At 37.5% G+C, this 17,944-nt stretch overlaps 1 protein-coding gene across 1 annotated transcript in view; it reads right to left on the minus strand.

Moving 5' to 3' along the window:
- ofcc1 (orofacial cleft 1 candidate 1) overlaps nucleotides 1-17,944 on the minus strand; it is a 163,235-nt gene that overhangs the window by 34,771 nt on the left and 110,520 nt on the right. Inside the window, exons 18-21 of the mRNA XM_040127536.1 lie at nucleotides 12,102-12,356; nucleotides 5,291-5,543; nucleotides 4,746-4,909; nucleotides 31-190 (exon numbers count right to left, since the gene is read on the minus strand). Of these exons, the coding sequence (XP_039983470.1) occupies nucleotides 31-190; nucleotides 4,746-4,909; nucleotides 5,291-5,543; nucleotides 12,102-12,356 (832 nt within the window). The remainder of the gene's footprint in view (nucleotides 1-30; nucleotides 191-4,745; nucleotides 4,910-5,290; nucleotides 5,544-12,101; nucleotides 12,357-17,944) is intronic.

The following is a 17,944-nucleotide window of genomic DNA, read 5'->3' on the forward strand; positions in this document are numbered from 1 at the left end:
GGAGAGGCTGCAGTGCAGTGAGATGCTTACCTTACGCCTCTCCCCATTGAAGCCTCTCCACTGCTCTGCCTTCTTGACAATGTAGCTCAGTTCCTGATTGGACAGCTCCAGGTCTTGAGGCAGGAAGTATGTCCCTTCCTTGGCTGTCAGCCGCTGAAAGACGTCCAATATGTGACCATCATTGTGGAATCTGGAAGGTGCGGGTTGAAAAAAAGAAGAGAGGAGGGTTAAGTGGAAGCAGGAGTGTTGCATATTAATTCACTGCATCCTCCATGTAAAGGCCACATAGGGTTAAATTCCAAAGCTAGTCAAAACATGAATCTTTACCTTGTGTCAAAGATGATAACTACAAATAAATAGGTCTATGGCTACCTCTATAGTAAACAGTATCATGTCCTCTTTTTTTTTTTTTTTTTTTTACTGTTTTTTGCTATTGGTTGGCTTTTATAGAACAAGTCAAGTCAAAAGGATCCAAACTTGCTGGCAGAACATAAACAACTTTTATTGATTACACAAAGCACATTTGAAGTGTAACACTCTGTGTAACACTATAGCAGTCTAATACAGCAATTCAAATACAATGAAAGAGCAAAAGGAATCAAACAAATTGGCCTGTAAGGGGGATGCACTTTGCTAACACAAGCTGACTGTAGCTATGTCTGTGTTTGGTTGTAAATCTGCGTGGTTTTACATCTGTTAATGTGTGGGAGTTAGATCCTGGGATGTTCTTCACTGTTGATGCTGAGCTTCAAAGATGGCAGATCCAACAGACGTGCTGGATGTAGATGTGTCTGGAGAGACCAGCCTGAATCACAAGAAAACATTCGGCACAGCAGAAGGCATATTGATTCATACCTCCAAATGAGCACAGATCACCAAAATGTTATGTTTCTTTTACCACACAAGGGTGCACGCAGCCAACCCCTAAAAAGAATCACCATGTCTGTAAACAAATGACTTGGCTGGCCATCACACCAACACACCTTGTGCCCTTCCATAGAGATTCTAGCCTTTCAGACGGTAATCAACTCTTAAATAAAAGCAACATCAAGGAGACAGGGATTTATACAAGAAGCTGGTATGGAGCTTTGAACTCAGCATCATTCCCCATTGCTCTTGGGAGAGGGATGTTGTTTGTAGAATCTTGACCTCAGACAAAGGAATAGCATACATTCATTTTCATCCTACACTTGAATCGGGCTTCTCATTTATTTGTGCAACATTTCTTTTGGAGGAACTCACTATCTTTGCATCTCTGTGTTTTAAAACAGGTTCATTTCCTTGGTGTAGGAAGTGCCCTGAATGCAAGTACGTAATTCTTAAATGTGGGATATGACTGGGATGATTAGTCCCATGTCAGTAATTTTCATTTAACTCATGGAATACATTTAAACAGAATATTGATGACAACATGACTGCGGCGGATAAAAATACAGGGTAGGGTATTTTTGTATGGGGAAACCTACATTAAATGTATATTATTACAAAAATGTGCCTTTGTACTGCAGACGATTACATCCATTCATATTTGTATATTCATTGTCTTTCTGTCTTATTATAGGCTAAAGGAAAATTTCAAATAAAGTTTCAAGAATTATGCAATATTTCCTGTTGCTTTGACTTAAAAGATATTCATTGAATATGCTATATAGAGTATTATGCCCTAAATGCCAAACACAACACAAGAGTCCTGCCTCCTGATCTCATTCCCGTAAACATGAAATTTAAAAAAATACAATTACCAATCAGTGCAATTCTCCTGTAAGAAGGGGTGGTAAGTTATGAAGTAGAGTGTCACTGCCCCCTTACCTCTGAGTCAGTTCCTGTTTAAATGGTATACTGTACTGTATGAAAATATATACAAAGGCAACCTTGCAACAGCAAATACATTTTGTATGAGACACAATTGCAACTGTATTACAATTTCTATTAACGTAATTTGGATATTTTGTTATTTTATGTATTTGGTAAGTCATAAACACATTAGTACTGAACATATCAATAAAATGTTCACAGACAGTGTATTTGTTTTCTGCCAAAATATCTGATCTTGCAGTACAATATCCACTTGTAGTGACTATTGCATTATTAAATTTTATGGTAATGTTTAGGCACTCACAGCACTTGGTTAAGGTTAAGGAAAGTATGTGGTCTGGTGTGATAGAAACTTGTATAGAAACTTAATTTCTAGTAGACAGTGTTGACTGAATACCCTTCCACACAGAAGCCCCCACAAACACAAGTATTTTTTTTAGTCTTAAACTTTCTAATCATTTTGATGTATCACTTGCACCACTATTAATGTAAAATCACTCTTGTTGGTGTTTTTGAAGTTTCAAAGAGGATAGATGTGTAAAACACATCACTGATAGTATGTATTTTTGCAGCCTGTGAATAAAGGCTGCCTAAAATGTAATTAAAAAAGGATAACAATCCATTCTATCTATACATATAGCCCAAGGCATTTTTTTTAGAAATAGGTCATACTCTGTGTCAGAGCCCCTTCCTTGCAGCCAATAGGAAACTGTAACTCATAAAATTATCATCCTTACTTCATCCTCGTGGCCTACATTCAATACAAACCCAAGTGGCGGATGAGTGACAGAAGTCATTATTCCTGGCTGCTGTTTTAATATTGTCCATTTAGCTGGAGCCCAATAAGTGTCCCGCTTACTGAAATTAGATGGCACCCTCTCTCAGCTGCCAATCTCAAACTGATTAATTCAATAAGCGTTTTCTTACTTTTGAGCCATTAATGGAATTTGGTCTTGCATAAGGGTGGGAGAACACACCTTGGATGAATACTGAGTTGCATTATTCAGTAATTTATCATCCACCCTTCTACTTTTTTTTTTTACATCAATGCTGCAAAAATGCTTACTTTCTATTATTTAAAAAGTAGAATATTCATCTTTCAAGCTGAAAATTTGGAATTTGTAGTTATGCAGTGCCTGTTTAAGTCCACCCTCCAGCTGCAGTGTCATTCTCCTGTAAAGTTATAAAACTGAGAAAAAAGACAATATTTGACTCAATAGTTAGGGACAGTACAAACCCAGCAAATAAATGCTTCAGCATGGTTGACCTAAATCTGCATGACATGAATGGAACACACAGTGCATTAAGATAGAGTATGTGCATTCACTACAAGGTATATGCAGACAATTTCAGTATGTATGAAACCTGAAGTGACACCAACCATGCAAAACATTCAGCCTAATCATAAAATGTAAGGGGGTTATATGTTCACACTATATCAAAACATATAACTTTTGAATTAGAAATGCTTTCAATTTTCCAACTAATTGCAGAGTATGGTATGTTCAAAAAGGAAAATGTGTGGTGCATGTGTGAATTTCTTGCTCTTTTTGTGACTGATAACTCTGATAAGTGTATGTAGATGTGTGAGGTTGATGCATAACTGCAAAAGTAATTCCTTGCCACAATAAAATCAAAATGAATTAGATCAACATTTATTTTCATTTTCTGTTGTTTTCTGTTTTTCTGTGGACAGATGAGGGAAAGAAATGGTGGATGCAGTAGAGTGGGCACAAGGCTCTGGGGGTGAAAGGAGTTTTGTTTCAACGGGTGCTTGAGAATAGTAGGCAGGTCAGGGCCAGAGTGTTTCACAAAGGGTCTCCCTGTTCATTGACAGACTGTCCCTAGAGGCTGTGTCATTTCAAAAATACCCAAATGATAATTCCCCACTTCCGCAGCTTGAGCTGTGTTGTGGTGTTTTTCAGCCACCAGGAAGTTCAGATGCACAGTTCAAAGTCAGAGGTTAAAGATCAATATGACATAAAAAAGGAGCCTGAACTTGATCCAATAATGTAATCAAAATAGTATTTGTGTTTATGCCCAGAGTCTGCATTGATTTGTTAAGCTTAGATTTCTTTTAACAATTTTCCTCTGTATGATGACTGTTATAATCAATTTTGTGCATTGATTCCCTTAGTAGTATGTATTAGTAGTATGTTTAATATCAGTTGTAAATGTTTTGGACAAATAATGCCCAGATGTAAGAACAACAAGAGAGTATCAGGGACACCAGAGTGATATATTATGGTTCTTTAAGGGGTTTTGGGGTTATTGTAATTACGATCTGAAATCAGTGTACCTAAGAGAAAAAAAAACAAGTAATCTTATTATAATCATGCTTTATCTTCGTATTTATCCATTCTGAATAAATGAGACATTAGAAATTGGGTCAGTTTGGGGTTTTTTCCTCTTTGTGACATCCTGAGGATTTTTTCCCTTCTTGCACTGAAGGTAGAGTAGATAGAAACATTAGGTCTTTTATCCATTCCTCTTAACTACTTGAGTGGGATGATTGTGCTAATATGTGCCCACTGTATCACCTATAATGTTTTTATTATGATCAGAAACAAGGGAACCATGGTAGAATGTACTAAAATCTACTTTATATATGTGAAATTGCTAAATCACTGTAATACTGGCTTTGGTTATAACTCACTGTAACATTTGACGACAGACTGTCCAGTCGTGAAGATTGTAGTATGTCAGTGTCTGAGATATGTTTATTTATGTTTATAAACCTTTCTTTCTGGAATTCATTACTCAGAGAGGAGACTGACTATGATCGGGGTCTCATTGCAGTTTGGTATAGTAGGCTGGTGAGGTAAGAAATGGTTAAGGTATTCTATACTTTTCGTCATGTACATTCATTTAAGACAACGGAGACCTGAGAGTGCTACTTTACTCATCAGCCACCATCATATTTGTCTCACCTGAGCAGGTAAATGGAGAGGATGGTGATGGAGAGCAGGAAAAGGACTGTGTAGAGGAAGAGAGTGATAAGCAACCCCACTGCACCGGATTGGTCAGCTTGAAAGAAGTGCCAGTAAAGCTTGGCTGCATCACCCACTGGCGTGTCGGGGCTGTAGGTGAGACGCTGAGGAGACAAAGATTTAATGAACAGGAAAAAAAAGACAAATCTGTACTCTAGAACTGTTAGATGTATGAGAATGGACATTCACAATATGGGGAAGAAATCATGTAATCAAAAGAAGATCGCATTATGGCTCAAAGACTTAGTTTACATATTGTTCAGCTGGTGTTCCTCTCACCCTACATCTTACATCACAAAATCACAAAGACTTGGATTCATTTCTTAGTAAATAGCACAAAATATAGTTTATTAGGTCAGACATAACTATTACAATGCTGTTTAACTAGGATTTTTTTTTTTTTTGTAATCTAAAGTCACTTTGCCAAGATAAGTGAACTGCTATTTAAAGTGCACAAGTGACCAAGCTATTTTTAAGTGACTTACCCCAAGGACGGCGTCCACTGCAAAGACTGCCAGAGGGTCGAGGACTGTCCACACTCCCTGAGCCATGATAAACTTTGACATGAAGGAAGGGAGTGAACCAAATGTCTGTTGACAGCCCCATCTGATCAGAACCAGCAAGAACATTAATGCGTTCAAGGTCAGGGGACCCACCACCAGCATCGCCAGTTCCTCCCAGATGTGGAGCAAGGAACTCTGGTATACAAGCTCCACCGTGTGTGTGTGGAACTGGAACCTGGCGGGAGAAGAAACGGAGGTGGGTGATGTGGATGTGTATGGACTGTGAGTGAATTGTGTGGATGTGTCGATATGACTGCAGTATTTTTGTGTTTTTGATGCTTTGCAGTTCAAAACCAACTGGTTTCAGCAATTCACACACTCTGTTATATTGTTTGTGGTTGATTCAATCATATTTAATTAATGACAATTAACATTATAATTGGCTGTTTTACTAGTCTGTGCTGCCCTGATGGTTACATGTAATATGTATAAAAGGTCAATTTTATTAGCTTGATAATCTATAGATAAGTGAATTGAAGTCAAATACATAAATAAAGTAATAAAATCAAACTGAAAGAAGCTACAAGTAGTAGTATCAACACCTATGCTGTTACATGACAGAGCTTATCCAGGCTCCCTATTGTAAATTAGACTCCTCATTCACAGCAAGCCTCATGAGTTTCTTAATCTTGCCATTAGTCAGGAGGAGGTAAAGCCAGTGGTGTGGGAGGAAAGGTCGAGTTTTTGGTCATTAATTTCCATCTAATATGCTCCAAGATTCAAACATCTCTCAGATTCTGTCCATTAATCTGACAGTAGAAGTCCATTGGTGTTTTATTTTAGGCAAATATCTTAACACACAGATTACTTCCTCCAAAAGTCCTGCCAGAGAACAGAGATTATCTCACCCACTGACTGATAAAGACAGAAGAGTTTAAATGAGACATGTTATGCCCATATCAGGTTCATATTTTTATTTCAGGGGTCTACTAAAAATGTGTACATGCTTTAATGTTCATAAACCACATTATTTTTCTCATACTGTCCATTTCTGCAGCACCTCTTTTCACCCTCTGTCTGAAATGTTCGGTTTTAGCTCCTGTCTCTTTAATGTTCCCCTCCCAAAAATTCCAGTCTGCTCTCACTGGTCAGCTCCCACAGACCTGAGCAGGAATTGCCTACCAACTCCAAGCCGTGTTTCCGGTCTTCCACATCTGCTCCACCAGGGCATCTTAACAGCCAGGAAAACAGAGGTATTTCAGTTGCCAAGAACACAGTACCTGAGAACATGGTAAGAATGGAACTCGTTCATTGGTGCACCGTTTGCGCCTGTGTACATGGTAAGAATCAAGCTTGATCATTGATACATCATTTGCACCTGCATATTGCTATGTTTCTTCTATTTCATACAGGATCTGTAAAGATGGTGGAAAGCCTACCTCTCTCGTCATCAGGCCAAACCAAACATGGACAAGCTACTGCTAGCTAAACACCAGACTTGTCATATCAGACAGAGGGTTCGGGTGAGGGGGTTGGGGTTACAGTTGAAACCCAATGTCTGATCGAATATATCATTGGTATTGATTGTTTTTGTGGCAGAATAAAATGGAAATCAAGCACTAACTCAATATCAATCATCAAAATGAACAATATGTTCTTTTACAACCAGACATTCTTTCTCTTTTTCACTATTTCAGAAACAGAAAACACTGTAACCAAGTTTAGCAGCACTTGTATCTTGACTATCTAAACCAACAACTGCACAAGTTCGAGCAGCAGTCTGATCCCTAACCTGGAAGGAATATACAACATCGGCATCCAAGATTACAGGTTTCCCTGATGTTTCACTAAGCTAAATATTGGTATTTATATCTCTCTATCACATAATATTTAGGTTACTATTCATGCATAAACCCTCCAAACTGTAAACAAAAACTCTGTTTTATGTTTGTCTTTACGGGAACGTCTGTGAAAAATTACCTGGAGAGCCCAGTAAAGTAGGAAGCATCTCCTGTGAGGGGATACGGAGGTAACGTGCTAGCAGTAAGTTAGCATTCCCAAAAAACAGTATGTCATTTAAGATACTCCTGTAGTAATTGTCAAGATGTGGGGGTGGAAAGTAAGATATGTAACAACAGAAGATGTGAAACATTAGTCAAGTATTTATATCTGTTAAAAAAGGCACCTAATAAAAGTAATAAAGTAACCACAGTAATAGTATAGTAAGAACCGTAACCACTGTCCTCATGTGTTATCCTAACTGTTTGTTACATCATACCAGTAACACTTATCATTATTAGGCAGCAACTTTGCATGGCAATATATTTGACTATATTCTGTACCATGTCAACACAACTGAAGGTGAAATTACTGATCTTACAACGTATCTTTCTTATGTACTTAAACTGCCAAGTACCCAAACTATCTGCAGCTATTGTGAGAACTGTACTGTCCATGTTTCTCAGAATAACTGGGATCTTTTCACTTAAGTTTTTACTGTCAGACAATTATTGCCATACAGTATTTATGTTTTAAAATGTTTGTCAGTGATTCAGATTATCCGTATGATCCCTTTTCAAAATACTGTAGCTAATACTGAATAATATATATTGTGATCTGTCGACACTCTAATAAAGTTTGACTTTCAAACAAAGAGATGTCTTGTGTCACTATTTACCACTTGTAGAAATATGATTAGTAGCAAAACTCTATTTCACATTCTCCTAGCCAGGAAGTTAAATGAATAAGGCTTTTCACCCTTATACCTCCATGAAATTGAATATGTTTTTCATGTGGCCGGTTTAAACAGTGTAATTACATGAAACTTGTTTGAAAGAAAACTAATATAGAAGATCATTACAACTAAACTTACCTAAATTTAAAATGACCATCCCCTCCTTAAAAATAATTTGCTTTATTTTTTAAATTAAATGGAAATATAAATTGGGGATATATATAATGCACAAAATAGCAAAGCCACAACTTATATACAGAATCCAGATCATGCTCTATATCGAGATAAAGATTTTCTCCAGCTGATCCTGGAATCCTCAGAGAAAGTCACAGTGGTCATCCTGACGTGTCTTCCTGTGGATACCCCAAGACCTTCCTGATGCTGTTGGCTGCTGTGTTGTCTCCAGACCACCATTGGACTGAAGCATGATACCCACCCAGTGATAACTCCTCTAAGGTTGTCTCATACTGTGAGCAGAAACTGGTGGGTCCAGGAACAAGTCATCAGACATAAATTTTATCAACAGGATATGTGGTAGTCACGGTAGCTTTATATTAAGGTCCTTGTAATCAGCATCAATTAATAGGTAATAAGGCCCTTATAAAACCTAATAAGATGCCAATTAACATTATTATGTGTTAATAAGACTATATGTGTTAACAATAACATCATTAACACGTTTATTGTTAGATTATAAGACACTCATAAGCACTTATAAGAAACTTGTTAACAGTTCAGAGACTGCTTAAGAATGTCAATAAAAGCCTTGTGAATGTCTTATAATTGTTTATAATAGCATTACAAACACATATATTGAATTTAACAAACTTCCCTTATAATGTAATTGTTAAACCTTTACTAAACTTTTTTTTGTTGCTTTATTAAGATTAATACAAATTTTATTATGCATTTATTAGCAGTTAACTATGCTTTTTGCATCTACTGGCTCTAAAGCGACAACAATGCCTTTCTAAGGTTAATAAATTCCATTATTGTGAACTTATTAACAGTTAACTATGCTTTTTACAACTACCACACCTAAAGCAAGAACAATACCTTGTGTCCAAAAATATCAACTGACAGCACGGGTGAAACTTAAAAGAACAACTTAAGCATTAAAAAAAAAAGTATGTTGTCATGCTGTTTGCCTGCTGCAAAGGTTAAGAGCACACGCTTGTTGTGGGTATTATATTTGTAACATAAACATGTGTGAAAATCCTGCTCTTTCAAAATATAACAGACACTGGATATATGCCAGCTATATTAAATTAATGCAAAATCTCATATTGGAGATGACTGCGGTGTAAACAGGCAGAGTGCCACTGGTGACAAAGTGTGTAAAAACAGGGTTTAAACAGTATTACTGATCAGCCACACGGGATCATGAAAAGATACTCTGTGCACCTGTTTAGAATTTTCTGGAAAATTATAAGCATGACAAAGTGACACAAATTGCATCTAAAGCCATCAGTCTGCCCCTCTCTCAGCTGTCACCAAATCCCAAACTGCAACTCTTAACATACATCAATAACAGATCCTTGGCAATATTTATTAATCAGCCTTAAACACACAGTAACAGTGTGAGCTGTCTTACCTTAAAACTAGTGTTTATTCCTGCAGTTTCAATGTAAAACCAACCACAGACTTCATAAAATCCAGAGCTCTGACCAATTCACTGGAACTACGTTTCCTTCTTGGGATAATCGACATTTTCCATTCATTATTTTTTCAATTCATGCAGTTTTAGGCACAAAACCACTTTTCACGTTGATCTCCTCATAGGCTTTCTCTCATTTTGGGACGTTTTCTGCCCCCTACTTGTGCACACATTTATCTGATGATGTCGCTCAGAAACCTGTCTATGGTGCACCTTTGCAAGGTAGTTCTCAAGCTGTGGTTGGAGCTATGGGGGAGATACTCACATAGAGGGTGGTAGAAATGTAATGTGCCTTCTTCTTATGTAGGAAGGAGTGGCAAATCTGAATGTTGAACCACGTTTTTTGACATAGGTAGCCCACAAAAACACACTGGATTGTCTCATTTCACAGTTTGTGGGTCAGTATGCACAGCAGAGACCCAGATTTATGTGCACAAACAATGAAATTTTTTTCATAATATATCCCTTTTAATGTTTTTTTTTAGATTTATTAGTGTAGGCTTCTATTTTCTACATAAATTGTGCTCTTAAATCTAATTTCAAGAATGATAAGGGGAAATTTAATTTATAGTAGATCTTGATATAATAGGATGAAACCGTCCAGTTCAATAAATTATAATAGCATTTTGACATTGGCAGCATCATTCCATATTAAATAATAGTGTCTCTTCAAATGTCACATTGTATTGAAATTTAAAAACTACATGTGATACTATTGGTTTCAGCTTTTGCAGTGCTATTGCAAAGCAATGTGGATCCTGATTAGTGGTGGAAAGTAAAAAAGTACACTTACTCAAAGACTACTCAGTACAATTTTGAGATAAATATTCTTTACTCGAGTATTTTCATTTTATGCTACTCTATACTTCTGTGCCACTACATTTCAGAGAGAAATATTGTATTATTTACTACACTGTATTTATTTGACAATTGCAGTCACAGTTTATTTAGTCGATTAGATTTTAAAAACCTATAATGAGCATATAAAATACCAGACATTGCCATAAAATTATTAACTACCCAACAGGAAAATAGATAATATTGACTCTACCAGACCCAGAAAAATTGCTGCTTGCACATTAATAATATACAGTGGGGTCCAAAAGTCTGAGACCACTTCACTTGAATGGGAAAGTGGTCTTGAATTACTGTTGAAAGACTGCTGAATTATTTCATTTACTTGTGCCAATGTATAAAAGAAAAAAAAAACAAGAAAGGAAAAAAGAGAACTCAGAGGTTACTGAAGCAGCATTACTAAAGCAACATTGGGGCCAGAGACTCTGTTGCTCCTAGGCACACTTTGCTGTGTGCTGATGTCTGAGGGTGGATTATGGGGAAGGAGGAGGCAGAGAGAGACTTACTTAGAGAAGAGAAAAAAAAGGGGAGGAAGAAATGCTAGCCACTATACCTGTCACTTGCTCTCTCTCTCTCTCTCTCTGTAAATGGGCACCACCATTGCATGGAGAGAGAAATGCTAGGAGGGAGAGCAGCAGATTTTGACATGTGGAAGTTGTCATCCAACACTGACCCACTCTGTTTTCGGGTTTTCATTTTTTCACCACCTATAAGCCCTCTCAGTGCATAGTTTTTTAATTTGGCCAAATTTTTTTCTGTCTTCCTTCCTCTATCACTTTCCATGATTTCATGTGCGATGTTTGCACCCCACATGTTATTGTAATAAAAACCTGCCTGTATGCATGTTTGCAAGCAGCTTTTTATAGTGATGAATTAAATCAGTGCCATATGCTATGCTAAAATGTGATTTAACAGTTCTGTGGTATTTCATTGCTATTTATTATCAATGCTGTGTACCAAACAATAAAATATAATTCCTTCCAAATAATGTAGCCTCTTGGGACTTAAGGCTGTGTGGTGAAAACAATAAACTCCTCCAACAATGGTTTGTTAATATTGAGAGATTCTTGTTAAAATGTTAATGGGGGGATTCCAAACCGATGATTTGGGTGTATCCAGTGTGTGTGTGTGTGTGTGTGTGTGTGTGTGTGTGTGTGTGTGTGTGTGTGTGTGTGTGTGTGTGTGTGTGTGTATGTGTGTCATTCTCTCCTCGGCTCCTTACTCCCTCCACATCCCATTTCATCACAAATGTACTTTGCGTGTGTGTGCTTTAGAGCTTGCATGCATCTCAGTTGAGTTGTGTGCGTGTGTGTGTTTATGTGTGTGTGTTTTTGTGTGTGTGCAGTTTGCCTATATGCTTCAGTAATCTATGTATGTATCTATCCTCAATGTAGAGGGATGTATGTCAACAGCACTATGTGTGTGCTCAAAAAGTGTCCATGTAGTTCATGTGTGTGCTTTGTGTGTGTGTATGTGTATCCATATGCTCCCCCACCCATATGTATGTGAGTGTGTGTGCAGGGCGATATCAAAGGAAGCAAACTCACTTGTTGACAGGAACTGCTATGGCCTGGAGGAAGAGCCACTGGCTGCAGTAATGCAGGTAGAGCCTCACAAACCACATCAAAGCCATCAGCAGCATAATGAGGCCGAGCTGCTGAACAGAGCCACAGCAGCTAGTATGTGGCTGTTGTTGTTGCCCCAGCAACAGCAGGCCAAGGTCGGACGGCAACATGTGGAAGGCCAGGCATGCTCGGTTGGACAGACGTGAGGGGCAGGAACGAGGTACTGTCAGTGTTGATCTGTTTTTAGACACACCATATATGACAACTTGAAGCTTTTTCTTTACTTTTTCTTTTCTTCTAAGAATAATATTATTCAATTATATACATTACATTTTTAGCTATATGGCTTGAACACAGGATGATTAAATAGCTCCTACACATGAGTGACAGTGTCAGTAAAAATCATTTAAACAGAAATGTGTACGTTGTATTGACATTAAGTACATCACAGCAGGTACATACAATACTGTATATTACAGTGAGTTACCTCACTAGATCTATTGACTTATTTTTTTTTTATTTACAGAGCAAATGTTCCCTTCTTTTTACAACATATATTGTATTCAAATGCATTTTTACCATCAGATGCTTGCGGTAAACATTAAAGGTAGGGAAATGCAGTATTCAAATTGACACACATTCACACATGTACACAAATATACTCACACACACGCACACACAGATAAGAAACCTTTCCAGCAGTGCCCGGCTTCCCTCAGCACCTCTGCCTCCTCTGTGTTGCCCTTTGTCAGGCCTGCTAAACTATTCCCTTTCATATGGAGGGCACAGATGTAGCAGTGGAGGCGAGGAGAAGAGAGGAGAGGAGAGGAGAGGAGAGACGAGGGGAGGAAAAGAAAGGATGCAAAAGGAAAGGAAAGGAAAGGACAGAAATTATAATATCCACAAAAAAAAAACTTTTTACATACTACATACATTACTGTATAGTGTTATACAGTGTGTGAAGAAAAATGTTTGTACAGTTACAACATGCATAGACCTACATATATTATAGTTTGCACATGTCAACACAAGCTGACACCGATGACCCCTATCCTCTGGCTGACAGTAATTGGACCAGGGCTTAATAGGTGTACACAGTAGAGCTATGGTTAGCATCACAGAGTGTGACTTAAGACATTTGCCATCCCTATGCAAGGCCATAGCCATGGAGTCAACATTGAGGGTTACCAAATATGTCGGGGTGTTTGGAGCCCCCCCAACTCAGTGGCAGGAAATGAGTTGAAATCTCACTAACACTAACACATGCAATTAACTTTTTCTTTATTTTTAATTTTTCTTTACAATTATGTCTAATAGTGTACTGTATTACATTGCTCTCTCTCTCCCTCTCTTTCTTTACTTTGAATGCACCAGAGTAAGCATGAAAGAAATATTATAAATAAACCAATGACTAAAAAGAATGTTGATACACATATGGAGACCAACAGGAATCTGTACATTAGGGTTAGACTGTTGTGATGTCATAGTATTCAGTCAAATAGTGCAGGGGTTTTTCTAAGATCCTTTTAGCGCTTGAATATGAACAGGAACTTGTGGGTAGGTGTGGTTATATGACCATGGTTCCACGTAATCATGCAATATTCGGAACAAAATAATTGCACAGTACCCCAGAATAAAGGCTCGAACACACATTCAACTTGACATTTCTCTGATCACACAGGTGTGCTCTTGGTTCCATTCATACTACAACTGAGGGTCTGGGTTGGTCCACATCAGTCTGACGTTCCATGCATGAACATTTCTGGATCCACAATCCATTCTAGCTGGTGGTGGTAATGCATCACAACGTTGTCCTTGTGGACATGGCAGATTACAAAATTTACATCCTGTGGACCAAAGTGGACTCTTGTGGACACGAGCTACAACACATTGCCGTGGCCACACCCAGTCCCGAATATTAAAGACATTAAAGACATTAATATTAGTTGAATACACCTGTTAGCACCCTTGTTGGTCACTGGGTGAATGTGCTTTCCAGGTAACTTAAAAAACATCACATTTCCAGTAACATCAAAAACGTTTCTCTCCACTCCATGCACTTACCACTAACACCTTTTGGCAAAATATTATTTATTACCTCAATGGTTCCAACGCAAAATGATGTATTGATGTTAACATTTCCTTTTCATGCATGTCCTGGCTGAAGTGAAGTGTTTTTATTGGTATGGTGTTGCAATAATAATCAACATAATGATCAGTTCCACTTTTTAATACATTTGAAAGTAATGAAATAGAGAGACAGTACAGTGTTTGACATTTATGTACCGATCCACAGCAGTCAAGCAACGGCTTCTGCAGGGGTACGACAACAGCACTTGGACAAACCATATGCAAAACTCCAGTATACTGTATTACAAGAAGCGTTATAATAATGGCAATTTGCATTTGCTAATGATTATTTCAGATTGGCATTGCATGGTTGCCTGGTGTAGCACAGCAATATCTTAAATTTATATTTTTTATATGAATATATGGGGGGCATTTTGACATTATTTGAATGGGGTGGATGTTTCCCCCCAATATATATTGTAATTATGGCCCTGTCCCTGTATCTTACCATTGTTTCCCAGAGCATAGTTGAAATTCACTTTGTAGTGTGTATCTAGGGAAAATGGTACAATGCCTAAAGACAAAATATGAGAAAAAAAACAGAATCAGTTGTATTGCTTTCTCCTCCTCTCTCCAAATAATCAGGCTACAGTTACATCAAAATGCAGGACTGCATTTTCTCAGGATTGTGATTCATTCAGAAAACGCTCAGTTAATAGTTTGGATTGATAAACATTCATAGTTTGACTGAAATCAACTCAGGCAAGATCCGTCATCTGTCATGAAAGCCAGTTAGTGGTCAGTTCTGTGTTTGAGATTTTAAACTCAACCACAGAACTGACACACACTGAATCTAGAGTATGCTGTATATACAGCATACTGTATATTTCAGTATGACATCAACGAGATGCTGTACATACAAAATGATGTATGCAATAGGAATGTAGGGAGAATTACATTGTATCTACTGCTCTGTCATTACAAGTTAAATCATCTGAAGGCAGTGTTTAATATTGTTTTTGGTATGCTACTATTCATGTTACATTAGCAGTTTGTAAAAAAACAAACTGTCAGCTTTTTATGATGGGTTGCCATGGCCTACATATTAATCGATGACATTGGCAATAAAGATACAAAATAAAAGATAAAATCCCTACCTTGCATTTTTTTAAAATAAATGACCCCACGAGGCAAATAAGCCATACATGACATGTAAGACTGACAAAACATATTGCCGAAACAGATTTTCTCGGGTTACTGCAACAAAAAACAAATTCTGCAGTGAAACGTTTCTAGTTCCAGTGTCAAGTGTGTGTTTATACAAGATCTTGACTTGTAATGCAAGCAGAGAAATGATAATGTACAACTAAACGTGTTTCTACTTCTCTATTATGACTTTGGCAAAGGCACTTCATTCTGTCCCAAGCTTTATAAAACTGCTTTCTGCAAGTCTATAAAAGTGGAATTACAAAGTAGACCAAAACAAGTGTGTCACAGACACAATCAAGATGCTACCCTGTCAAGTTGCATTAAAAGAAAACAGCAATTGCAACCTCACGCCCTTCTCTCAAGTAATGAAGGTATTGATGATGTATGAAAGAGGAATATTTTTAGATATCTTCACATGGTGGTCTCTTCCAAAGTAAACTGGTAACATGATGTGAAATCTGTTATCACCACTAAATTGATTTCATTGTGGCACCCTCCAATTACAAAAGTACAATACAGAAAAAGAGGGAAAAGCAGGCGCTGGAGGTGTGGGCGTCTTATATTGCAGGAAAGAAGGATGTTCATTCCAATATCACAGCTCCCCTGAACAACGGATAGCATGTGGCATAGGGGCCCAGAGATGAAACTAACCATTTCAACAGGCATGCATTGGCACGTAATACTAAATTTTAAATGTAGTTTATATTTTTCTGTGACATCCAGGCCAGAAAATGTTTCCTAATCATCTGAGTTCTGATATGTTTGTTGTTCATTCCCATGTCATCACAGCACATTGCAAAAGGACTCATCATTCTCTCTCATTCTTGCCAGAGTATGCCAAGGCCTGTACATCAGATTTAACTAGCATGCATCTGTCAACCATTGGAGCAAGAACCATCTCCTGGATTGATATTCCCAGACTGTGTCCCTAAGTGTTGTGTGCCATGAAAACAAATGTGAGCTGTGCTCTTAAAATAGCACCAAGTGAATAGCAAGTACAGACAAGTATTAAACCTTTAAGATAGCGTGGGTAATGAGAGATGAAGAGGCAGGAGGAGAGGAGTACAGTGGGGTGTTACATTTTAAAAAGCAGATTTATGGTGAGAAGGCTCCAGGGCTGAGGAGAGTGAAGGTAACCCCCAGAATCCAACTACATAACCCTGATGGCTTAAACCCTTCAGTCTAAGGCCACTTAAAGTATTGGACTTATCCCTTTATTTAGAGGATTATTTTCCGTCACTTTCTTTTTGGGCCACCGGCATTGTTTATAAATGTACCAAAACCACACATTTTTTCCCACATGGTCGAAAAATGGTTTGCTGTTGGGCAATAGCGAAAGCAAAAAAAAAAAAAAAAAAAAAAAATACACTGTGAAAATAGACTTACAAGATTGATGGATAATGTGATTGTTTTCTTAGTGGCCCAGATACACAGTGTTGTGGTGATTATGCAAGTTTGATCCTCTTAGGTGTCAAGAGATAGGGCTAAGGATGCCTCATAATTGTTTACATTTCATTTTTGAAGAATGCTGATAATGCATTTGTTTTGGATTGTGGTGGTATTTATCATCTGTCTTCTGTGGGTTGTACAACCATATCCTCTCTGATGCATTAATAAGGTATACTTGAAAAAAAACTGTGAAACTTTCAAGAAATTTTCAAGCTAATCAAACCAAAATCAAACATTGTGAGCAAAAAATCTTCATGAAGTGAAGTAACAACTCTAAAAGTGTAGCTTTCTTACCTCATTGTACAATTCTAACAGAACACAGACACAATTTACTGTTTCCTTAGTTAATGGTATTTTTTGTCTTAGAAGATGCTACTAATTATACAGTCAACTGTGAAGTCATTACTTTAATCACAGCTGAGAGTTCACAAGTGAATGAATTTGACTGTATATATTTGTGTTAATATGAGAGAAACATGTCAGACCACTGTGATAATGATATATGATCTAATAAGGGAACAATATTACATTGGGGGCAGTGGTCTGATATTTGCCTGAATAAACTATATGGTAAATCCACAGCCAGTAACAGGTTAGCCAGTGAAGCACTTTATCATGATTCCTTTATCAAAGCAATAAGATGCACTGCAAGAATCCAATAGCCAAACCCATAAACAGACACATATACGTACATGCACACACTGAATGACCTTTACAGAGCTGCTCACAATTACCAAATCCAATATTTTACCATTTCCATTGTCTAGAGTTATTCCTGTTATGAATAACTATGTGTTTAGATAATTCGTATCTTTATCTCACGTTCAGTGCACTGACTGCTTGTGTATATGCATTTCCATACATGTACAGACATGAGATACAGTACAAAAAATCCTGTATAAGGATATAACTATATATCTATAGTATGAGCCAGTCTAAAGTTACATCATGTAAAGATGCTACAGCCATTCCCACAAGAAAATATTAAGCTTTAACTGCCTGTTTATTGCATTTATGCAGAAACACACATACTGTACTAACAAAATGACTGGCATATAAGCAGGGTTTTGCACAGGTGGGGCAAATATAATGCAGGA

The sequence above is a fragment of the Xiphias gladius genome, chromosome 5, assembly GCF_016859285.1.
Source record: "Xiphias gladius isolate SHS-SW01 ecotype Sanya breed wild chromosome 5, ASM1685928v1, whole genome shotgun sequence".
In the NCBI taxonomy this organism is placed as follows: Eukaryota; Metazoa; Chordata; class Actinopteri; order Istiophoriformes; family Xiphiidae; genus Xiphias; species Xiphias gladius.